This window comes from Lates calcarifer, linkage group LG4 (assembly GCF_001640805.2).
Source record: "Lates calcarifer isolate ASB-BC8 linkage group LG4, TLL_Latcal_v3, whole genome shotgun sequence".
NCBI classification, from domain to species: Eukaryota; Metazoa; Chordata; class Actinopteri; family Centropomidae; genus Lates; species Lates calcarifer.
The window spans coordinates 17,522,156-17,546,834 of NC_066836.1; the positions used below are offsets into that span (position 1 = coordinate 17,522,156).

Sequence of the window (24,679 nt, forward strand, 5' to 3'; positions counted from 1 at the left end):
GAAACTGTCGCAGCTGATTTCTCATCGCTTAATGGTCTGTAATACGATAATGAGATATTTTCCTTTAGGTTTGCTGCCATTTTGCATCATCTTTAAGAAGTAGAGGTGGAAAAAAAAATCACGCATCCAGCTCTGCAGAGATGGGAGGGCTGCGAATGTTGTCTCTCGTGTGAGCAACGAGCCACAGCGGCCTGCGAGGCTGGAAACGCTTCAGATGTTTAATGGTAAACAGGATGTAAAAAATCTCACTTTTGACATTGTGTCAGTTTTCAAGAAGCAAACACATTTAAAACAGGCTCCTCTTGTGTTTTTGGAGCTTGATTAAAAACTTGAGCTCGCTTCAAAATAGGGTCTAAAAATGCAGCTTTTCACCGGAAGACTTCCTCCTCAGCTGGTTTGTATGCGTAATATTCTCCTCCAAGGTCAAGCAGTTCTACACATCTTCTCTCTTGCATCAACACAAAGAGCAGCCATACCACCACAGAGCATTTATCTGCTATCTGCCTGCAAAGCTTTGACACGCATGATAAATGCCACGCTTTGCAGGTCGCCCAGTAGAATTACACCCAGTGGCCCTGTGTCTGCATATATTGCACATTCTGGTCTGTGTGCTTCTTCTTGTGTTGACCTGGTACGTGTGTGTGTGTGTATGTGAGTACATCCCGTGAGAGCAGCAGATGTGATTAAGGAACATGTAGACAACACAACACCACCAGTTCTCCCTTTGGTGGATGATCATACAGCTGCTGTCTGAGCAGCCAGTCAAAAATGGTTAAGTATGAACCCTCGGAGCACCCCACTCTCACCCCCACCCCAACTGCCTCTCTACCCCGATAGACTGCCTTCCTCTCAGTCAATAAAAACAGAAGGTGACAGCTTCACTCATCTGCAGCGCTACAGAGAGAGACCCGGTTAGTGTCCTGGTTGACAGATTAAAGCCAAACAACACTGACATTTGGTGTGAAGCCAGATTAACTTTGCTTCCTTGAAGCATCTCCAGCAGCAGCTGAGACCGAAATCCCCAGAATAGTCCTGTGGTCTCGCTAATTGGCGAGCCGCATGGACCGGCCTTTGATTAATCTTAAGTCTTAATGAGTCCATTTCCAAAGCTGCTGCGATATTCCGACTGAGGAGGTAAAACACACTCGCTATTCCCTCTTTTCATCCCTCGGCTGGATCAGAGGAGACCTGGAACCTCAGCCTTGTGAACCCACTGAGAAATCAAAGAGAATACCAGAGATCCGTTTAATAATTTATTTGCATATGATTATCGTAAAAATACTGAAAGAGAAATGCTTATTTTTGTTCTAGGTTTCTGGCTTTTTTTTTTTTTTTTTACAATCTAATACACCTTTAATTGCACAGGAAAAAGTCTGCCCTAACAGACACACATTTCATTTTCGTCTTTCATTTTGACATATACTGCAGTTTCAGATATGTAATGACCATTAAACTGTAATTTCTCCATTTGTTTGCTCCTCCACAATAAACAAACAAGCATATAAACGAGGGTCATAGAGAGGCCAAAGTCAGGTCAGATAATTGGAAATGCTGAGCAGATTGGTCTAATAGAAATATAGTATTATATACAGGCAGTTGTTTTTAAATAGGAACTGCGCTGACAGCTGGCGTGCTGAAGAAAAACATGTCAGGAGAAATGAACCAGTGAGTGATTTGTTCTACATCAATGTTTGTAGGTCAGGTCAATATTAAGGTCATGAATGCTATCATCTAGATACTGACCTTTTTAATTCTCGCTGATCTGCAACACGTTTGCCAAAGTAAAATATACAACACAGCACTAATGCCTAACAGCGATGTCGACAGAGTCTCCTCAGTGGTTTTTAAAGGTGATTCCTCTGTCCGAGCAGAGCGTACTCCTTCTTAAATTCACTCATTCATGTCTGTCTGGTTTGTTAATGTGTGAAAAAACAAGCATCGTAATAAAAAAGTTAAGCCCCGGTACTTGTAAAAAAAACACAAAAAAACACCTCTTTGCAGTAATAGATAATAACTTAGCATTCAAAACAATGCGAATATGAATCAAATAAGATTAAGAAAAACATGGACATTAAAAGTCCATACAGCAAAATGCCACCAAAGCAACAGTTAATGTGGAACTTATTTGTATTTAAGAAGCTTCCACTTTGGCATGCACATGACGTGTCCCGCACAGTGTCAGTTAACATCTCTCCCATCTCTGGCAGACAGAGAGAGACGGTGTGAAGACTCAGATGCTTTGTACAGATTTGTAACACGTATATCTCCCAGTACATGTGGAAGACAGTATTTAAGAGGAAGTGGATGAAAAGTGTGTGTTTTTTTTCTTGTTTCCAAAAAAAGTAAAATAAAACAGTTGGTTGGGTAGAAAAAAAACCCAGAAAAGATTGATTGGATTGAAGGTCTACAGATGTCTTAAGAGTTAGCTTTAAGCAAATGTTTGCTTTATCTTGGCACTGTTGTATCATCTAGACACTGAATCCTATCATCTGTGTGAGCTCTCCCGTCCTCAGTCTGAGGGGAAAGGAAGAGAAGGAAAGACTGATTCCCAACCAGCAGAAAAAATACATGCAGACATGCAAACACAACCTGAGAGGGGGCAATAGGAAGTTTGGCTTTATGTCAACAGTCACAAATCCACAAGTGTCAAGTAATGAACACACACACTGCAATGGAAAGTTCTCTTTAAACGGACATTAAATCTCCAGTTCGGAAAGAAACCTCCAAAAACAACGGTCCTCGTTCTCTGTAGCCGGAGCTTCTTTCTTTTGTTTTCTTCTTTTTATTTTACATCACGCTCTTTTGCATCAGAGTTTCTAGGTAGTTTTTTCTTTTTTAATTTGTTCTGTATCCTCTGGTTTTCACACTCTGATGGGGAGAGTTTGGCTCATCTGTTGCCGAACGATTTCCTGACTGCTGTCCGGACTCTTCCTGTTGTGTCCCGGCAGCGTTCCTCCGAGCCGCAGCAGGTCCCTGCCAACACAAAGCCACACAGGTCAGCGGCAGGTTCACAGCCACTTTAAACTAAAGATACAGCTCATTATTACTGCGCTAAGTGATTTCATTGAGGGTGGATAAAGGTCTAATCCATCTTGGTGTCAGTGTAGCTATATTCTGCATAGTAAATACACCTGAGACCTCATGCTTATAAACAATAAAAAAAAACCTGCACCACAAGAATATGCTGAGTTTAATCAGCTGTAAACAAAGTCCAACTCAAAGCCAAATCTATTCATCACACTTCCAGTTTTAATAAATTTTCAACATATTCCTCTGCTATCTTGGAAAAGGCGCTGCAGCCTCCGAGTGTCCTTTGTTCCTCGGCCAGTGTCCTTGTTTTTAAGGCCCTAGTGGCTGAAGATACTCTACAGATAGCACTGCATCTCATATCCTCCCCCTCCCTCCGTTATCTGGCCCAACATCATTGAGCAGCCAATTGTAGGTGAGCAGCAGCGAGCGTTCGCCGCCTCAGATGCACACACGCAAACACAGGAGACGCTCTCTAAATCATGCTCTGACAACATGATCCTTTCTCCCTCCTTCTCTTCCTCCTGCTCCTTCTCCGTCTATCTCTCTTGCTGTTGCATACAGATGAGGCTATAAATTAATCATTGGCATGTCATCTGCGCACAGCGACACGTAGCATAACATGCATACACACACAAGCATCACACACACAAGCACACATATCCCTCTCCTATTCGCCCATCACAGCACCGGGCGCGCCCTCCCCTGATGCATTAAAAAGCTCATTAGCAACCTAATTAAACACATTCCTCTCTTTTAGCTTCTCCTCAATCTCCCTTATTACTCACACTTCATCACTTCCTGCTTTTCCACATCAGCAGCTCTGGCTGCTGTCTGTCCTATCACCTATATTCCAGCATCCAGCCAAGTATAGAAGAATTAAACCGAGGTCAGCCATTACATTTCCACACACAATTAGCTTCACTGAGCCCAAATCCTGGCATTGGAATTGCCCTTGGGGCTCGGTGTTAGAGTGAAACTGTGAGCCAAGAAGCTGGCACAATACTATATGTATGAATTCTGCCTTTTGTGCCTGTCGGAAACAGGAAACTACGGCATAGTCACAGAGTTGAGGATGTGCGCTTGATTCATTATACATCAATACATCTAGCATGTATTGAGCTGAGCATCTAGCATGTAAACCAGCACTAATCATACAGTTGACTGGATGCCAGGCTAACAAAATTCAGAACAAACAGGTGAGTAAAAATGGCTGAAACATTTGGAGTCACTGCGAGGAACAACAAAGCTGAAAAACAATGCGTCAAGACGAGGACGGCTACCTATGAATAAGTCAACTTCTACACTTCCAAGGGAGGTGTCAGTGAAAAAGAGGCAGATGTCTGTCTGGCAGCAAAACAGTTCAGCTCAAAGAAGTATCCTCCCAAATCAACTGACTGCATAAAACAAACCAGACCCAACAAGCATGAACCTTGTTGTGCCTCTCTTTAGGCCAGCCATATTTTTTTTTACTGTGACATCTTATTCCAACAGCCCAGAGGCACAGCACTGCTCGTCTCTGCAGCAGGAGTAGTCTTCATTCTCAGCCTCACAGCCGTCATGTACAATGCAGGTGACAATTTCACATAAGGTGAAAGAGAAGGAATTGCATCACCCCCCTTTCTTTTACTTTCACTATTTCTGCTGTAATTGTAGAAAAACCTCAAAAGCATTTTGTGCCTATATGGAAAAACCAACAGCATAATGCATATATTTCCAACAAAGGTCATCTACAGCTGCTGCCAAGTCCGCCAACAGAACAACAAACTGAGACATTGCAGACTTAATGATTAGTTATCAAATACTAAAACATTTCTACTGTGAGCTTCTGCCTTTGCTGTGAATTCAAGTTGCTGTTGTGAACTGAGATTCCTCAGAACGGTCAGATGTTGCACTAATTTGCAGCTGAACATTCATTTGGTTCAACCTTTTATTCATAGCCTGGAGACTCAGTGAGACTTTTTTGCTGCAGCTACTTGGAGAGTAAATTCAGAAAGTTTGTCTGAAAAGTTGCTAAATCTCGCAACAAACTTGCCGAGGTGGCAACAGTGAAGTGCTTTGCTCTTCCTAAAAAGGAAGAAGTGAGATATAACACATTTCCAAAGGCAAACACTTCCATCCACTTCTCCCCATTCACTGCAGCCTACAGAAGGCAGTTTGAGAACAAAGCTAAGGAGCAACTATGACATGAATCTTTCTTTAGAAACTACTTCTGTCTCTAAGTGAGGGATTAAGGTGTCAGTATACTTCAAATGAGGTGCTTGTCGGTTGGTTGAGCAGCATCTAAAACCCCCTCCACCCACATCTTTCCAATGTTGGAAATTAGGGGGAGGCTGCATCCATCAATTTCTGTAACTTTCCGAAACTGACAATTCAACAAGCTCGCCCACTTGATGCAGTGGAGGTGAGAAAGGAAGCAGGGTTTGAACTGATTTTTCCTTTGTACAACTACGTGCAATATTTCAAATGGCTGAAAGTGTGTGAAGTTATCACCATTTGAACAATTATCCCACTGCACCCATCTCCCTGATAGTTAGCCTGTCACCCCACCTTCAACTGTGGCCACTCTGAACAGCTACAAACATCGCTCCAACCTTCAGGTCCTCTTGGAAGGATGATATGTTGTACAAACCAGTTTGTTTCAAACATACTGACAACTTTAATCTGCTTCTGCATGTGAACTCACCCTGAGTAGGTGCTGGTCACCACCTTGAGGCTGGCGGCGTTGCGGAGCAGCTTGTCCAGGGTGCTGACGATGCGCGAGAACTTGGGCCTCAGGTTCCTCTCCTTCATCCAGCACTCCAGCATCAGCTGATGCAGCACCATGGGACAGTCCATGGGTGGGGGCAGCCGGTAGTCCTGCTCTACTGCCGTCATCACCTGAACAGGAAGTCATTATTAACAAGGCTCAGAATCAGCAGCCATGCTGGCAGCTACGCAAGACTGTACTTAGACACAGTGTTGCTTTTACCTAAATGCTAACATCAACATGCTAACATATTCACAATGATAATGTTAGCATGGTTTGGCAGATGATGTTCACCATTTTAGTTTGGGGATGACAGCATGCTAACATTTTCTACTTTGCTAAGTACAGCAGAGGCTAAAAGGACTGTCATTAGTTTTGTGGGTATTTTCCATCTTTAGCCAAAGCTATTTAAAAAGTCAGGGTGTCACCACAGTCATTACAATTCATCCTCTTGGTAAAATTTTATCCCAATCAGTCCAATAACTATTAAGATATTTCACTCTGAACCACAACGGTCAACTGACGTTACCATCTGTAAAACCACACTATTAGCATGACTAAAAACACAAACACATTCGAATGAACATTAAGTTTGACATTTACTGTGCTAAATATTGACCCAGAGTATCTTGCACACAAGGATTCAATCAAAATCATGTGGCGTTTCCTCAGAGTGCTAACACTTGGCTCTGACTGGCTTGTGTTACTGCTCACTCAGTTTGGCCTTTGTTACCGCGATGGAAGAACAATCCCCAGTTACCGTATTATGTCCTACATTAGGCAGTTCCTCGGCTCACGCTGTCACATATTCCAATCTTCCTTTCAGTATCTTTACAAAACTATAAAAACAATATTCTCAAGTATTCTAAAAGTTGTCACTTCAAAACTGGCATGATTGATGGGAGAAACAATAAGTGGGGGATGAAAACGTTCGCTCATTGATTTGATTTCGCCTAGCAACTGCTTTTCCCTCCATAAGCTCTGTATGGGTTTTAACTCCCCACAACAATAAAAAATTGCCATTTGGGAACAATAAAGCATTTCTGCCGCACTCCTCTTCTCCTGCTGCTTGTCCTTTGATTTTTATGTCGTGCTTGTAGCCAGTGAGCACCTCTGTTTATATCTCGTATTTGTTGACTCTGTTGCTTATTGAGCGATGACTGTGGCACAAAGGCTGTTGGGAACAATAGAGGGCCTCTACTTTGATGCTTTCATTACGGCATGTGGGTTTTGTTATGAAAGTTATACATACATTACTGGCGTTTTTCATTTTGGCTCCTTTCTTTTTTTTTTTTTTTTTTTTGCTTTTTGCTTTATTGCTATCAGCGTTACAACTCTCTTTTTTGAAGCACAATACGGAGCAGATATTCCTCAGAGAATAAAGTAGAGGTGTACACATTGCTTCGTTACTTTGTTCAGGGAGGAGGAACCAAGAGATTTCTTTTTCTTTCCTGCAAGCTCACAACTGTAGTTAGGATGTCTGTGCAGTGCAGATAGCCTACAGGTAACAACGCCTGTTAAAAAAAAAAAAAAAAAAAAAGCTTCTCCTGAGTATGCCTTTGTGTGTGTGTGTGAGGATGGAGGCTTTGCAGTATGGATTTGTGGAGGGTGAACAGGCTAGGGCTGTAAATAAGGTGGTAAAAACTAGAACACAGCTGCACCAGCATCTGCAGTGAGGAGATAAAGACAGCAGAACAGGCCCAGGTCCAACATGTCACGCTGGAAATCAAAGCCACAGCAGCTCAGAAAAACTGTCAGCCGGCCCTAAACTTACACATGCAACTCCTGTGTGTGCATCTAGTCTATAGAAATGGGTTTGCAACATGAGACTGTCATGCTAACTTACATCCTGGTTGCTCATGTCCCAGTATGGTCTCTCCCCATAGGACACCACCTCCCACATGACGATGCCGTAGCTCCACACGTCACTGGCAGAGGTGAACTTCCTGAAGGCGATGGCCTCCGGTGCTGTCCATCGGATGGGAATTTTCCCTCCCTGCTCATACACACACACACACACACACACAAGAACAGAGCGGAATGGTATTAACACCCTGTGGGACACTACAATCAGATAACAACACAAGGAGACAGCGTGAACACACACATGCAGAAGCTAATGCAAATTTCACAGACGGTCTTGCGTGCTAACGCAAATATTGGCACACATGAGTAGTCACACACGCATCCATATGCACATGTGAAACAAGTGCAAACTAACAAGCTCGATTAAACATGCACAGAGTAGACAAACACAGAAGAGCAGAGCACACACACTCACCCTCTCACACACACACACACACACGCATAATACTGACCAGGGAGCTTGTGTAAGTGGGGTCAGCTGAAGTGTCATCCAGAAAGCGTGACAGGCCGAAGTCAGAGACCTTGCAGACCAAGTTGCTGTTGACCAGGATATTCCGGGCAGCGAGGTCTCGGTGAACATAGTTCATGTCTGACAGGTACTTCATGCCCGCAGCGATGCCACGCAGCATCCCGACCAGCTGTGTCATCGTGAAGCGTCCGTCGTTTAGCTACACAAAACAACAGTCAGAGCGAGAGGGAGGAAGAGAGGGCGGTTAATGAAGAGGGAGATCAGCAACGGAGAGAGAGACATGAGGAAAGGATGTGTTGAAATATGGAGAAATAGATGACAGGGAGGAGTACGGGGGATAAAGAGAAGAGGAAAACAGCAGAGAGCCAATCAGTCACTGAGGCAACATAAACATGACATCTGTCATAATGCTTCACAGCTGCTACTGACAGTCACTGACAGCTGACCTTTTCACGCACGCTGTCCAATTAGCTGATTAATTAGAGTCTTTACTATCATACTAAAGCCATTAGGGCTTAATATCGACTCTAAACACAAACAAGCAATGCTGAAATCCAAACCAATCCACTGCAGGTATTTTATTTTCATTTTCCAACTGACTGACAAACTAGCTGCAGGTACAGGCGGCACGGTTATTCTCATGAATTCCTTTAGGCAAAAAGCTCTGTTTGCTTTTTGTTTTGTTTTTGCTTGTGAACATTAAAGCAGAAATCGGCCGGTTGACTGAATTAGAACGGCATGTTGCTCAAAGCTCATTTCCCCCATTTGAAAGTCCATGATTTTCAGATTTTTGCCCTTTTATGTGAACATTTGGGAGGCATGAAACGAATCTGAGATTAAGGCTTTCAGGGTTTAATTTACAATTCTCCACGTTTATGAAGCGTGCCACAGCGGGATAAACTCGATATCGTAATAAATCAGCACTCCAACCTGTGAAGGCTCTTGAAACCTGATGTGTGAGAGTTGGACTAAAACGAATCAATGGAATGCTGATCGATACACAGTAAATACCGATAAATCATAATTCTGCAAACCAGGACAAAGCTAAAGCTGCACTGAACTTTTCTTTCATGACTTGAATATTTAATCCGAGTAGAATTTGGTGGAAAAAACAATTTTCGACATAATCAATTCCTTCTTTTTCTCCACAACGGGAGAGCAGAGAACACAAGACGTGACATGACAAAACCATAAACATGCTGCTTTGTAGTCTGCACACTCCAATGAGGTCTGACAGCAAAACAAGCCAGGATGGATGGATGTATAAACAGCCATGATTCATAGCAGGCCTTCAAAGCCATGGTGGTGTGTATGTCTGTGTGTGTGTGTCTGTGTGTGTGTGTTATTTCTGTATATCTATAGTGTTTCTACATGTGCATATGTCGTGTGTGTGTACAAGTGTGTCCATGTCTCTAAGGAGCTGCCGTAGGCACTCTCATGTGTGTGACACACCCAGACAGTTTGTGCATGTGAGAGTGAGTTAAATCTATAGTGTCTTAGTTAGAGCAGAACTCAGAGTTCCTCTGAGTCACAGGCAGTGTGACACTGGCGGGAGAGCGGGGGTGAGGACAGCACAGGCCGAGGAGATTTTTTTTGTGTGTGTTATTTGTGGGACAGCTGAGTGAGAGGAGTGGGTGAGAAGGAGGGAAAAGCTCAGGCTGGACTATCAGATGTACAAATAAACTGATTGTTTTCATTATTGATCGATCGGTCAGTTTTTTTTAAATGATAGATTAATTGTCTTGTGTTCATTACAATGTCCAAGAGCCCAGGTTTCTACAGAAAATGATCTGGTAAGTGGTTTATCATTTGTCACTTTTCAAAAAAAAAAAAAAAAATATATTGCAAAGATTTCCTGGTTTTAGCTTCTCAAATGTGGGGAGTTATTATTTGAGAATATAACTGGCAGATTAACTTAATTAAACAGTGAGAAATCTTCAAATTGCCAGTTAGTCCAAACCCCAAAGATGAAACGACAGAGAAGTGCTGCAAATCTTTATATATAATATACGATAATACTGTATAATATTCAATCAGCTTGTCAAATCATAAAACTCCAGTATATGTCTTTTTTCTTTTTTCTTCTTTAAATATCGTTTTTGCCTTTTGTATTTATGTGTCCATACAGACAAGAAACGAAAAAGACGAAAAAAACAAGGGATTCATCAATACCATTGATAACTCTACCAATCTACTCATCATTTATGCAACATAACTTAAACATGAACTACATCCAAAGGCAGCAGCATGTCACTGATTCCCCACAAGCATTAAGTAACCTCATTTAGCCTAACAGCTACAGGAAGCCGACTCCGTCACAGTGCGGCCGTGCGAGAAAACACATTTTATTGAATGTAAATTACATGTAACAGGCCCCACGCAGCTGGAACTGTTCTGTGTGACACCTCATTTCTCATCCTGCCTTTGTTCAGCGTTTTGTGTAGGTGGTGGTGGTCTGAACCAAAAAAACTCTGATCAGTAATGTATTCTGTAATCGTACAAAGACTCTCTAATACGCAGAAGCAAACCTATCCAAAGGTCTGCTGTGTGACAGTTTTCCACCAGGAGTTTGTGCATTGGAAAGCCTGTCAGCATCAGTCAGTCACGTCAAGCAGAGACACTATGGCTGTCTCCAGGCGTTATATTGCACATTTAATCTCTATCACTCAGCAAGTGAACGCCTCAGGGTGTTTTACAGAGAGTAAAACATTCCGATAACCCAGAGGTGTGGAGAATGACTGACTGCGTGTGTGTTCCTCTCAGCTTTGATACAAACAGAAAGTAATCTTCTCTGTCAGAGCAATGCGGCACGCACCACCCGCCAAGCTTACCCTTAGGAAGGAATCGAGCGCTCCGTTCTCCATGAATTCGGTGATGATGAGGACGGGGCAGCTCCGTGTCAGGACGCCCTCGAGCCGGATCACATTGGGGTGGTCGAACTGGCCCATGATCGAGGCCTCGGCGAGGAAGTCCCGCCTCTGGCGCTCGGTGTAGCCAGCCTTCAGCGTCTTAATCGCCACCACCATCTCCCTGCGACCGGCCTGCTTGAGACGCCCGCGACAAACCTCGCCGAATTCACCTGGGGTGAGAGAACAAGGTGGGGGGTTGAGGGGGGGTGGGGGTGATGGGGGAGAGGGGTCGAGTGAGCGGAGCAAAGAAGAGGAGGGGTGGAGGGAAAGGGGAAGTTGGGAAGCGGTGCAGGGAAAGGGAGCGTTACTGGTCGGACTCGGGAGTGAAGGAGCTGATTTGAAAGAGTTGAGGGTCAGCGTCAACTGTGGGAGAGGATTAGAAAAGAGAGGAGGAGAAGACGGGAGGTCAGAGGTCAAAGATGTTGGGGAGAGAGGGAGTGGCTGGTATCGATCGAGTGTGTAACCTGGGAGCGGTGGAGGGAGACAGAGGATGGGCGAGGAACCTGAGGGATCTGCATTTGGTGCCTGAGTACGAATGTTTACACGGGACAGAGAGAGAGAGGAAGACAGAAAGAAAGAAAAGACAGGGAGGGAGGAAGGTTGAACGAGCAGGAGCAGACTGTCATTTGAGGTGAAGTTAGGACACAACATGCTGCTGGAGAGAATAAAAAAACAGACTAGAGGGGAAAGAGCTACAGAAAAGATTTTCACTTCAATCTGCAGCTCTCATGCACACTCTGAATCCTAACCCCCTTTCTCCCAGAGAGGACTCTCTTACAGAACAGACCTCAGGGCTTGATGGCACACTCCTGTTCAAATAAATGATTAATAAACCTGAATCATTCTCTATCCTCTTAGACAAAAACGACAGAGTTGTTTACCTGCGCCAATGACTTCTTCTATTTTCACGCAGGAGATGTCTATCTCTTTCGCGAACTCATGGATGGCGTCGTTGGGGTCCTCGTAGGTGAAAGGATCGATGTACACTTTGACCCCCGGGGAAACTGAGACGGAAAAGATAAAGATAAGTTAATATCCGCTTTGTTGAGTTAAAACACATCAGTGCATCTGAATTCTCTAAATCACTGGATCAACTGCCATGAAATTAATGGTTTCAAGAGGATGAACCCCGATCACTTTAATGATCCAGATTTTTCATCTGTCACCACTATCAGGTCAAAATTGAATATGTGATACCTTAGTTTATTGCTAAAAACCCACCAGACTAATAACATTACCATCAGCCTGCACTTTCAGCCTATGTCGAGTGCTAACATATTAAACTGAAACAGTGACCATGGTAAATGTTATCTACACAACATGAGCACTGCAACTGTGAATATATTTGTATGCTGACGTTAGCATTTAGTTCAAGTATGGCCTAACAGAGCTGTGAGCACAGGTGTAAACTATTAGTCTTTTTCCATTACTGAAATCCCAATATAGCTACGTATTTAAATTTACATGTATTCAAGTCGAGCTATAATTATTTTTGGTAATTTTGTCTGTAATTGCCAATATACAGTTGAGAGGCAGACAAGAAATATAGGTGGTGGTGGTGGGGGGGGGGTTGACATGCAGCAAAGGTCACTGACCTGGGATGTTATAGTTTATATCATATGTAAACTATAGTTCACAGTGACACCCACCAGAAATTAGCCTCTTTTATCAAATCTAAATTTGCCTGCAATCAGTAATAGGAAACCATAATTTTGGAATTGATATTTTGAGTATGTTGATTCAGAAAATTGAATATGAACTTCAAATACAATAATATTGAATTATTTAAAGGAAAAAAGTGGACCATTTGGATCAAAACATTGCATTAATAAAAACATAGTTGTGTCCACTTCATATTTTTTACCTCAGTTGATCTATCCGTCAGGACTTCCTCTGAGCAAACAGGGAAATTGTTTCCTGCCTCAGTCAGGTGATTGGATAATTGATTGAATCAGTCGGTTAACTGTACAGGCATGACCAAAGAGGAGACAGAGGGGAGAGTTCCCAAGCTGAACACATAAACTTACTGTATTGCTGCAGTTTCTCAGTGTATTCCAGCTCTGAGCCGCTGCGCTGCTTCCTGTAAACAAGCAGCACATAAACAAAGTCACATTCACATAATTCAGTCTTGACCCTTTCCAGGTACAGCAAATCAAACTAATATCGAACTCGTCTACAGATGCCAAGGAAGAAACTCACAGAGCAGCTCTGTTTTCTGTCCTGCTTTTTGAAGCTAAAGAGTAAGTATACACACTTTGCAAGCACGTTAAAATTTAATGAGCCTCTTTGTTCAAAGTCTAACTAACAAAATGAAACATGTAGTTCAAGCTGTCTGTAATAAAAATCAAACACTTACTTGAGGCAGACAACCGCGATTACCACCAAGGCAACAATGACCACCAGGCCCGCAGAGGCCGAGCCGATGATGAGAGGCAGCTGGTCCTGCACCGACTTCTGAGGGTCACCTGGACCAAATAGCACAGGCAGACACAAATGAGTAAATAACAGCAGACACACACTACTTGAGAGATTAAAGGGTGGCCTGTTCTGCATGTGTAATGACCACCAATTAAGGTGGCTGTAAAAGTTATTAAGCTGGAACCCTCATTAAGAAATCTGTTGCAGCACATCATCAAGAACAGACTGTAAAGTGGGGGAGAGGTTGTCCGTACTGTGTAGGCTGGTGCTGAAGTCCATGGGGTTACTGTAGCGTCCGTATCCAGCAACAGTGCGAGCTCTAACCTGCACCACATAGGGCGTTGCAGCCCTCAGCCCCTCCACCTTAGCTGAACTGTGCTGGGCTGTTACGGTGTGAGACATTGCCTGGCCCTGAAGAACAAACAAGAACTGTTAAAGTGGCAATCGTCAAGAGTCCTCTGATAATTTTCTGATGGCTGTGGGAGAGGAATCCATCTTTTGGTTTTCAGTAACATGATAAAAAACAAAATTCAGTCATTGCTGACAGTTAATAATCTCAGTTAATTATGACTATTTTCTTCCTGTGCTGCTGTTATAGTTCATTTTTTTCATTTACTGTTATGCTGTAATTGTCACTTGTGGCCACAGTGGTCACTGTGGTTTAGCTATTTAGCAAGTTAACCAGACTATAAGTTAGCTTAACACACACACACACACACACACACACACACACACACACACACACACACACACACACACAGTCTTACACTGTTGCTGCCTGGTATACCTATTGGCTAATGTTGCTAGTGTTAGCTCTGGATGAATACTGCTAACCAACATCACTGATGCAGTTTGCTGATTGTTTGATTCTTCTCTGATTGAACTACCATTCTACTACATATTTACCCTGATCCTGCAATTGTCACTTTTAGATAAAAGCGTGCCTGAAAAACTATAGCCCCATCTAAAAGTGGACATTATTAGTCACTTTGCTAATCTGAATAATTCCAGTCGGTTCAAAGATGCGAGGGAAGTGACTATTTAGTTTGCTAATCAATTCTATTACTGCACAGCTCTTCTTTTAATAAGCTTTAAATATAGAAATAACAGACACTAATGTGTATCACAGTCGAGCTTCAATCAACTGCAACTGGATGTGCAATGCAACAGGCTATTCTTTACTGCCTGATTTACAGGCAAGTGACATTGCTGTGTTAAGCCTTCACTGACCTTACTGGCTTCATTGAACAACCGGCCCCACCAACCATACATTCTTTTAATGCAGTGCTGTTTTTAGTCTGAATGCTTGGCAAAGGTCTAAGATCTATGTTTTTACCATCAAAGATCATGAAATGTCCATATCAGATCAGCAGGGCTTTAAAGGGGAATTTGATCTATACCAGTGACGCAGCATTTACATCACCAGTTGCTGGGTCTAACTGGCCCCTACTCCTTGAGTTTTCTAGACTCAACTTACACACACACACACACATCGCATTTCAATATTACATATTTCAGCATCCATATAAATGCTTCTCTCTGTACAGGCCTGGAAAAGTAGATTTTCAAAGCCAATAAGCATGCACTGTGACCTACATTAAGGCAACAGCTAAAAAGTCAGAGCTCACCCTCTCATGGTATTTAATCTCGTAGTCGAGGATGACCCCGTTGGGTTTCTCTGGGGGCAGCCACGACAGGCTGAGAGTGTCTGAGGTGGAGCGCATCAGATGGACGGTGGGCACTGCTGAAGGCGCTGCGGGCGGACACCAGAGAGAAGAGGTTTATTTTACATTGGCACTGGAAAGTTACCACAGCTGCGAGCTGGGGGATCGTCACTTTTAAGTTCTGAGATGCCAAGATTTTCTCTTTTGAAGTCACAAACCATCTCAGTAAGATAATTATTACCCAAAATACCTCAACCAGAACAGTTTAAGAAAAGTGGTGCACGTTTCACCTTCACCGTTCTTCAGTTTATTGATTTGTGAGGCCTGAAAGTGACTCAATTGACAGTCACTGTCTTGGGTCCATAAACTGCAGCAAGGTGGATTAAGTGCAGGTTAACTGGGAGAGTAATTACAGTCTGTGAAAGGCGCTGAGCAGTTTGGTTGATGATGACGCTGCAAATATTAAGTGGAGATGTTGAAAGGTGACATTGTCAGTGATGTAACGTGAGACTCCTGGTTGACAGTGCAGATATAAAGTATACTTTACATTTTATCTGCCTTTCCTGCAACTCGCTCAGAGAGGCAGCGCTCCAGCTGAGAGCTTTTCCATCTGTCGCTCTCGCTGAGCTTATTCAACAGTGTTTACTGTTGGTGTTAATACTGCTCTGGATACTAAGAGCTCATTAAGACACTCATTGACATTGACTGAACATAGGAGCCACTAACCAGCCTGTTTCATCATGATGCTAAATGGTATTGATCAGAGCGGCTCTATGAATTAACTTGGTTTGTGGACATATGCAGTGACACTGACATATCCTCTTCTACTAACCAGCTTGGTTGGTGGTGATGTTGACTGTGGAGTAGCTGGGCGAGGTGGGGATTTTCCCAGAGACCCCATTGACAGCCTGCACCTCGAAGCTGTAGCGCGTGTGAGCCTGCAGGTTCCTAACCACCACTTTCCTCTGCCTAAGCCCCAGCCTGCGAGGAGCGATGTCCACGTTGTCGTCACAGCGCGTGCAGGGGCTCCGGTCTCTCAGGCATTTCTTGCACACCACGTTGTAGACCAGGTCGCTCCTGCCACCTGTGTCCTCGGGCTCATCCCACTCCAGGGACAGCGAGGTCTCGTTCACGCTGGATATAACATTGCGAGGCGCCGAGGGGATAGCTGCACGGACGAATACACAGACACACACGTAGGTGTTTAAGAAGGTGGGCAGGCAGAACAGGAAAAAACACACAACTGAGGCTTTAGTTTAGTCATGTCCCCTACACAAAGCTTACCTTATCCTCCCTCACTGGTGAAAAAAATGTTTTAATATCTCTGTAAGAAGGCAACAGGAGGTAGTATTTCATGTACAGAAACTGGCTTAGAGTGTAATCCTATTCTTTTTTATAAAATCCCTTTGCACAAATAAATGTTTTATATTGCCTTACATGCCCCAAACAAATCCTTAGTATTGAGCAAAGGGCATGGAAACATGTAACAACATAACAAGAGGGAAAAATCCTTCCTGGTGCAAATAAATAAATCAACAAATTCAGAAACAGGAGGATAAGCACAACTTGTCATGCAGAAGCACAACACCACTGTTCATCACTAAGTAATGCTGCTTAAGGAAATAAACATTCCTATGGAGCTCTGCCGTTGTAGCCCACGTCCACTCTCATGCACAACCCCTCTTGGTGCTCGTAGAACTTGGCTAATCCACTCATGATGGAAATGCATGTTCTAGTATCAGTATAACCCAAGGCCACCTCGTTTCAATGAGCGGTGCTGCGTTTTGAGTGAAAAGTGTTTGAAACCTGGATAAAGTGTGATAACCGCAGAGGGAGGCAACAAAGATTGGTTCACCGTACGTGCTTTTCATCCTATTACAGCGAAAGAGGAGAAGGGCTCTCCCTCTAAGCTTCCAGCGGCAAGAAACTCTAACCTGTCTCGTGGCAGGGAGAGAGGGAGAGAGAGAGAGAGAGAGAGGGAATAGGAAGAGAAGGTTCCCAGGCCATCAGCTGAAACTGCCTGTCCGCTGAGTTCAGCTCCTCAGCCGGCTCGCCCTGAGCCGTGTTTCGCTCGCCCTGTCCTTTCTAATTAGGCAGACACAGTTCAGAGTGGAGGCTCTTCTAATTGGACACCCATCTAAAACACACGCTGAGCCCAAGCTGCCGGCCATTGACTGGCTGAGCCTCTCTTGTGCAACACACCACTTCCAACACAAAGCACAGGCTGCCTGGCACAAGCTCTGACAGACCGCGGGGACAGAACTGTCAGGCCTGTGTTTTTGTGTGTGTGTATATGTGTGTGTTTGCACGTTTAGTCGGAGGTGGTGCTTGTGTCTCTGCCCGCCTGTCTGCGTGTGCACTAGTCAATGTCAGAGTCCACAGTGTTCCTGCGATGAGGATCTGGGGAAGACAGTTGCGGGCCGTGTGTGTCATTTAACGCGGCGAAAGGCCCCTGGGGGGTGATTTTACACGGTCAAGGCAGCACATGTCGCTCTCCATCAGCACGACTGCTGGGTCTTCTCTCAGAGGCCCGTCCATGCAGAACGAGCATGGACGCTGCGGTCAGCACCAGACCACACTAGTTACCACCAAACACACGATTTCCATTTGAAATGTTGACATGAAGCTGCAAATTTGTTGAGCTGAGAATTTGAATTCTCTCTCTGCGTAAGAATATAGAGAGTAAAATAATAGGAGAGGATGAAAGCATTTTTGGACATATTTGTGGTAACAGTGTCTGAATATGTGACTGACATTTGAGAGCTGTCGCTGTCAGTTTCCACGGTTGGCTAGCGTCTAGGGCATGTCATTGCCCTGTAAAGCACAGGAGCATTAATACAAGACATTTTCCTCCTTTTTCAACAAAGCCAAAAAACATTGGTTATGTACCATCCATTTGCAACATCTTGGAGGAGCTTTCATGCCCCCTAAGTTTGTATTTCACTCATGAAGCAGCAGCTAGCAAGCTAGGCTAACCAACTTCCACTCATTGGAAAGTGGACCCTAACTTGCTAGTGTGAACAGAATCACAGAGTAACATACGGAGAGCTCCAGTCACAGATGGGACTAACAGCAAAAAGCAACAGATAACAATGTTGGCAACTGGTTAACTGCCTGAGTGTACACTGAAACAAACTACTTCATCGCCTGCTTAAACAGATATTGCTACAAATGACAAAAAATGTTGCTGTAAATTGTAAAGTAATTGTAAAATAATAAAATGAATTCACACCCTCATTGAACACCAATGCAGAGGACGCTATGATAGCAGAAAACTAAATAATTTAAAAACAAGATGAAAAAATTATTTCTTCTTTTGGACAATGACATTTTTGATGAAGTAGAGAATGAAAGTAGAGAAGTAGAGATGAAGTGAAGTTAAAATAAAGACCGAGGATATACGCTGATTTCTTAGAAAAGAAATCCCTTTAATTAAATGATGATTGATACAGCCTAGCACTGATAATTCACCATATGATACTTGAGCCCTTCTCTGACTTTTCAAAAGAGTCTGAAAATGTATTTTTTTCAGGTTATGCAGTGGAGGATGACTTACTGGTGCAGGTGGAGTCAGGAGGGTCGCTGTCAGCACGGTAGAAACCATTCTGGCAGGGACAAATACTAGCTCCTCTCGCACTGGTGCGACTGTTGGACGGGCAGGGAGCGCAGGATCCCTCCCCGAATTTGGATTTGAAGGTCCCGGGGATGCAAGCTGGATGAGACGAGAGAGAAAATACAAAAGACAATAAGCACAAAAAAACACACTTTGCTGTCACTTATCTAAGAGACAAGTGGCTGTCACGTCTGTCACAGAACAAAAAACAGCGCCTGTGAAGTACCTGTGAAGCTCAATATTTATGGAGAAGATGTTGATACGTACGTGAGAAATGGCAAACACTTGAGCATCAGCTCTTATCTATGCATTTGCATCTGCTCTATTCATTTTCACTCTCTTTACCAGGTGACATTAATCTCCCCAAAAAGAGAGTCAGGATGACAGCAAAGTTTCGTGTTGAAGAGGAGGAAAAAGAGGATAAAGATGAAGATAGACTGCTGACAGGAGATTGCTGTTGTCAGACAAACAGGGATGGAGAATGCTTCTGAGAAAAGGGATACACCCTAAACCCATCAATCAGTGTCTGCTCGGTCCTCAGCTCTCCAAACCACACCGCTGCATACAAACAAGTCCTCCACATGCATGCAGAACAGCTCCATAATAAGCTAATAAATCAATGCAAATGAAGGGACATCAGACTAGACGTAAATTAGTTGAGGAGAGTTATTAGAAAAATATACAAAGTGCAGTAATCTTAGACGATGTGTCCGTGCGATTAATTTGAATTCCAAAGTGTCACGCTGAAGGTTGGCTGATATCGAGTCTTAAGGATAAACCAGCATAAGCCCAGACTAAAGAAGGATTCAGATAAAGGGGATTAGCAGCAAAAGGTCTGGATATATCAGCCTCCAGAGCCCCACGTTTTACTGTTTCCCACATTCCTAACTGGTGGTGTAAAAGTGGGGTCTCTGGCAAACATCTGTCCTGTCAGCGTGAAAGCTCATAAAAGCCAGCCAGTGAGAGAGAGAGAGAGTGTGTGTGATTAACTAGTTAGTCTAAGTGGTCTTTCAGTTTGAACTCAAGTTCCACCCTAATTCCCAACAATGGCACTTTTAGGAAAATCAGCGCAGCTAATGGCCCCACATTGTAGCTCTAAAACCATGCAATAAAAAGCCAAAGATGATAAGATGAAAATGTACTTTTTTTTGCCTCCCATAATTCACCCAGACCTTTAGGCTCTACACCCTCTGATCTGATTTATTTTCCTTCTATTACACAGTGCATCATCATTTTCTTTTATTTGTTTGTTTTCCTCGCCTCTTTTTCGAGTGGGTGCTGAATCACCCCACTGTCTTGCTTCAATCCATTAACCTCTTTGGAGGGCACTATGATTTTCCTCTTTTTGATACACTAATGTTTCCCTCTTTCCCCCCTCTATCGTCTCTCCTCTTCCTTCCCTCCTCTTCTTCCTCGCCCTCTCTCCATCTCATGTGGCGCTTGGCTGCGAGCGGGCGGTGAGACTGAGGTAAGAAATGAAATGTCTGAGTGATTAATGTTAGCGTGGCAGTGTTGGCTCACGTTGGTCTGAATGGTGTTAATGAGCGTGGCCGCCTGTAGATTAACTAACGGGAGGCCGCGGAGGAAATTACACTTCCTCATCGCAACCGCTGGCTGAAGCCCTAGAGAGTTTTTTATCAGGCGTTGGCGGCAAGCTTTTAACCTTGAGCTGCCAAATGGCAACAAATGAGCTCCCTCTATGTTAGACACTATTTCTCACGCCCAGGTGAGGGGAGGCTTCGCTTGTCTGCCTTTGACTTCCTGCAACCCCTCCCCTCCCTTTTCATTCTTCTCCTTTGGCTGCTGTGTCCGTCCTATCTTTGGCAATTCACACCTTTTAACTCTCACTATCTCTCTCTCTCTGTTAATATCTCTCTTCTCTGGACTTCCAACGCCTTTCCCTTCGATTATCTCCATTTTGCTCCCACAAATCTATTGGCTCTCTGTTTTGTGCCTTCCTGCTATCTCTCTCTCCCTCCTGTCCTGCTCTCACAATATTTGTATGCTGCTCCTCTCTGCAACACCTCATTAATTCATACTCTCCTCCACCCTCCTTCACCCCCTTTTCAGGAGCCACACAATAAATGCAGAGAAGAGGGCACAGACTGAGGTGACTTGCACTGAGCATATAAAGAAGGTTTGGTTAAATGAAAGTCCAAATGTCTGTTAAATACACATACCCTGGCACTGAGTGCTGTCTGCAGAGGGTTCAAAGCCAGCGACACAGGTGCACGAGCCAACAGGAACCATCCACTCGCCATCCCCATTGCAGTACAGCTTCAGAGGGACGGACACCTCCATGGCGTTGGTCACACAGGCCCCCGGAGCGATCACTAAGGAAGTGGCTTCTGCCCCGGTGGCAGTCTCAGGGAAGACAGCAAAATTGGCGATGGTGGTGGAGCATTTCTTGAAGAAAACCCTGACTGAGATGAGAGACATGCAGGCGCCCAGGTCCTGGAACGCCAGGTAGAAGCCTGCCTTGGAGAGGGGGCCAAAGCTGCGCACTTTGGTGTTGATCCTGCCTGCCTCCAGCAGAGAGAAACTCTCATCTGGGGCGATAGTGTCCACCTTCACGTAGGGGTTCTCCCTCCACAGAGGGCTGGTGTCTGTAGCCGTGTCCCCCTCTGACTCGTAGTAAAACAGATTAAAGGTCTCTTTGCAGGAGCCGGGGATGTTGGGAATGCTGGCACAGTCACGGACGGAGAACTTGAGCTCCACGTAGACACGCAGCACGCCCCTCCGGGGGATAAAGTCTGTCCTCAGCCAGTTGTTCTGGTTGGGCTGTCGGACATTACACACCTGGTAGGTTCTGATTGGGCTCATGGAGTCATCATAGCCGCTAACTTCCTCCCACTGTGGAAACAACAGAGAGACACTGTGACAAAGGAAGACACGATAGCGGGGGACAGACAACTAATTTAGACAATGGGGACAGAAGAATAGAGTAGGTTTAAGAATAAAATGAGACAAAATTGAATTGATTATTTAATGTTTTTTCCTAATGCGACAACAGTTCTATTCTTCATTCAGGCGCTACTGAGCTACAGCAGAAACTCACTTATCCAATATGTTATTAATTAATGTTGAATAATGTTAAATGCAGTGCATCCTAATGCAAACTATTCAAGCATAGAGGACGTTCAAAACAGCCAAGTGACGTCTGATATAAACAGAAAATAAAAATGCAGCACATGCACACCCTAGTAACACACACATTCCCACAGTGAGCTGAGTACATGTGGCCTGTGAGGAATAATTTGCAGCTAAAATGCTTCTAATTGCATGAATCATTCAGAAAATTTCAATCATTAAGGACTATTAATAGAAAACATTTTCCCATTAAAACACATTTCACGCATTATGCCTGTCTGGTTAGCAGTTCTGATGCTGATCACGTGTTGGCAGTTTGGTAAATGGAGGCTGCGTTGCCATTAGGATCATTACAAATGTTTACTAAAGTCTACCTACAGTGGATGTTAAACAAACCGCAGACGCACTTATAGGAAGCAGATATCTACAGTATAACATCTGCAGTGCAATCAAACTGACTCAAGAGGAGATTTTTCCACTCTGTAACATATAAATTTGTTATCTGTGCAGGGACATGAGAGTATCAAACTGTACATTTTAAATGGAATCATCCCCCATATATCTATAATGCAGTGAGTTATTTATTAAAATGGCCATCTAAATGCAATGCTGTCAGTATGATTGCATTCTGGCAGCACTCCTGACCACTTCAGGTTATGCAGAATATATATATATATGTGTGTGTGTGTGTGTGTGTTCTCCTGTGCCTACACATATAGCCTAAGGTCAGATATTTGCATTTGCTGTGGAGCACTTATGTCTTATTACATCATGTAGCTTTGGAAATATGTATTTAAAGATGTACATGATTTCTCTCTGTGAGCCGACATTAAAATAATCTGACCCATGTCATCATGAATAGCTTTATAAGTTGGTGTCGCTGGGCTTTGTATATGGTAACTAACATTACAGACTATGACAAATGGCTTCATAGGTCAATATATTTAGTCCATTAGGAAATAACCTTGTGAGAAGTCAATCTTTTTTTGATTTTTTTTCCCTAATTCCCCCCCCGGACTGAATGCTTCGTTTCCATAAAAAATGAGCTTCCCAGAAATTGATTATTTCAACTGGAAGAAAATAATGCATAACTCATCTCATGTCTCTGAGCTCCTGTGCAATTTATTCCCAAACGATGAGCCCACGAGTCAGCATTAGACGTCATAAATCACCAGCAACACGTTGATGCACTACCTGACAAATATGATAATTGCTGCCCCCCCCCGAACGTATGGGCTTGTCAGGCATGAGGAGAGGGGCTGCTTCGCCAATCGTGACATATGACTTCATGGATGCTAGGACATTCAGAGCCGGCCCTTGTAGTGAAAAAAGGAAGGAGCCGGGGCCTGCCGAAGATCGTTTCCATGGAAACTCACCATTTCCATTGACTGACTTTGCGCTCACGTAGCGAAGACAAATTACACTGGCCGGGAGTGGGGGAGGTCTGTCAGGCTGTTAGCCCTGGGGTCAAATTCATGTTGTTTTATTTTCTCACCATTCCTATAGGGGGTATCAACTGAAAACCTTAATTTCTGTTTATAATGTGCTCTTGGGCCCATATTATAAAAGACAGAGACACATGCTTTCAATTATCAGGCTCTAAATCCTGGGGAGACATGCAAGGTAGAGCCCACCTAATGGTCCTGACACACTGTGGGGATTTGCTCTGTTTTCGCTCATTTGTTTGCTTAAAATACAATATGCACAGACTGTATGCAGTTTGTTAAGCTTTTTACATTGTCTAAATACTAAAAACCCTCGATTTCTTCCACACAATGTCACACAGTGTGTTTCTCATTTGCTTTTTAGTATCCAAGAAAGCAAACATACACTGCAAAAACAAAGATATAAAACAGTAGGAGGTGTGCTGTTCAAGGCAGACTGGGCTCTATTAACAAGCAAATGGAACAAATGTTGTTACAGGAAAAAAAAAGGGAACACAAAGCGAACCAAACACATGCACACACACTAACTCACCCCACTCTCTGGGAATGTGGTCCAAGCCAGCTCTGTGGTTGCCCACCGACTGTCCATAAGGGTTTCTGCAAATTGAGAGTAGGAGGAAGGTTTACAAACCTGAATTAAAATGGTGTGAGGAGGAAAAGCCAAGTTACTGTACAGCATCTGAGACCACACACAAGTTCTCTCTACTTGACAAAGGGATGCAGGTAAAATTTCCTCCCCTTCTCTTTCATAACCTCCGCCCACATGCACTCAGTTTTTGAAAGCACTGACAATCATGGCATATCTGTGATGCTGCCTAATTAAGGCTTTCTCTCTCTGGGTGTTTGGCACTCGCAAATGCATTTCTTTCAATATTCATTTGTGGAACTAAGAACAAAGCATCCTCCAAGATGCCTTCAGTGGGAACTATTCCATTACCAAGCACTGGTTCGGAGAGGTCATATAAGCACAGAGAAATTTAATATAGCACATTTTAGGAGGGGGCTTTTACCCGAAACACCCGGCAGTGGCAGAAATGTGACACCTTCTGACTGAGAATCGTCAAATCTGACTTAACAGCTGATCTCAGCGATGTTTTCTTCACCTAGCTGTTTTACAACTTTGCAGGGAGGCGAGATCGGGGCAGACGATCAGAGCAGACGCCGAGAATAAAGAGCAGGATCCACGGGCGTTGTTGTGTCAGACTGTCGATCAGTTGTCACCTGAGTGGTGGTCCAGCGAGTTCATCGCACCTCAGAAGAAGTAACGCCTCTCTACGGTTCTCAGTATACAGCCGAGGATGTGTTTGGCTCTCATTGCTCCATTGTTGTTAGCACATAATTACTGAAACAATTACACTTTCTTCATGGAGACTCAATGACATGGCGCCTGCTGTGCACCATTTGCTCACAAGTTGTTGATAACGGTGCT

At 43.8% G+C, this 24,679-nt stretch overlaps 1 protein-coding gene across 2 annotated transcripts in view; it reads right to left on the bottom strand.

Moving 5' to 3' along the window:
- Nucleotides 1-1,240: 1,240 nt before the first annotated feature.
- The window catches only part of ephb3a (eph receptor B3a), a 29,077-nt gene continuing 5,638 nt past the window's right edge, over nt 1,241-24,679 (bottom strand). For both annotated transcript variants that reach the window (XM_018677237.2, XM_018677238.1), the window contains exons 2-15: nt 23,783-23,847; nt 20,896-21,568; nt 18,659-18,814; nt 15,935-16,270; nt 15,067-15,191; nt 13,693-13,849; nt 13,377-13,485; nt 13,048-13,100; nt 11,902-12,024; nt 10,943-11,190; nt 8,095-8,310; nt 7,623-7,772; nt 5,714-5,907; nt 1,241-2,973 (exon numbers count right to left, since the gene is read on the bottom strand). In XM_018677237.2, coding sequence (XP_018532753.1) covers nt 2,862-2,973; nt 5,714-5,907; nt 7,623-7,772; nt 8,095-8,310; nt 10,943-11,190; nt 11,902-12,024; nt 13,048-13,100; nt 13,377-13,485; nt 13,693-13,849; nt 15,067-15,191; nt 15,935-16,270; nt 18,659-18,814; nt 20,896-21,568; nt 23,783-23,847 — 2,717 coding nt within the window. In that variant the 3' untranslated portion in view covers nt 1,241-2,861. The remainder of the gene's footprint in view (nt 2,974-5,713; nt 5,908-7,622; nt 7,773-8,094; nt 8,311-10,942; nt 11,191-11,901; nt 12,025-13,047; nt 13,101-13,376; nt 13,486-13,692; nt 13,850-15,066; nt 15,192-15,934; nt 16,271-18,658; nt 18,815-20,895; nt 21,569-23,782; nt 23,848-24,679) is intronic.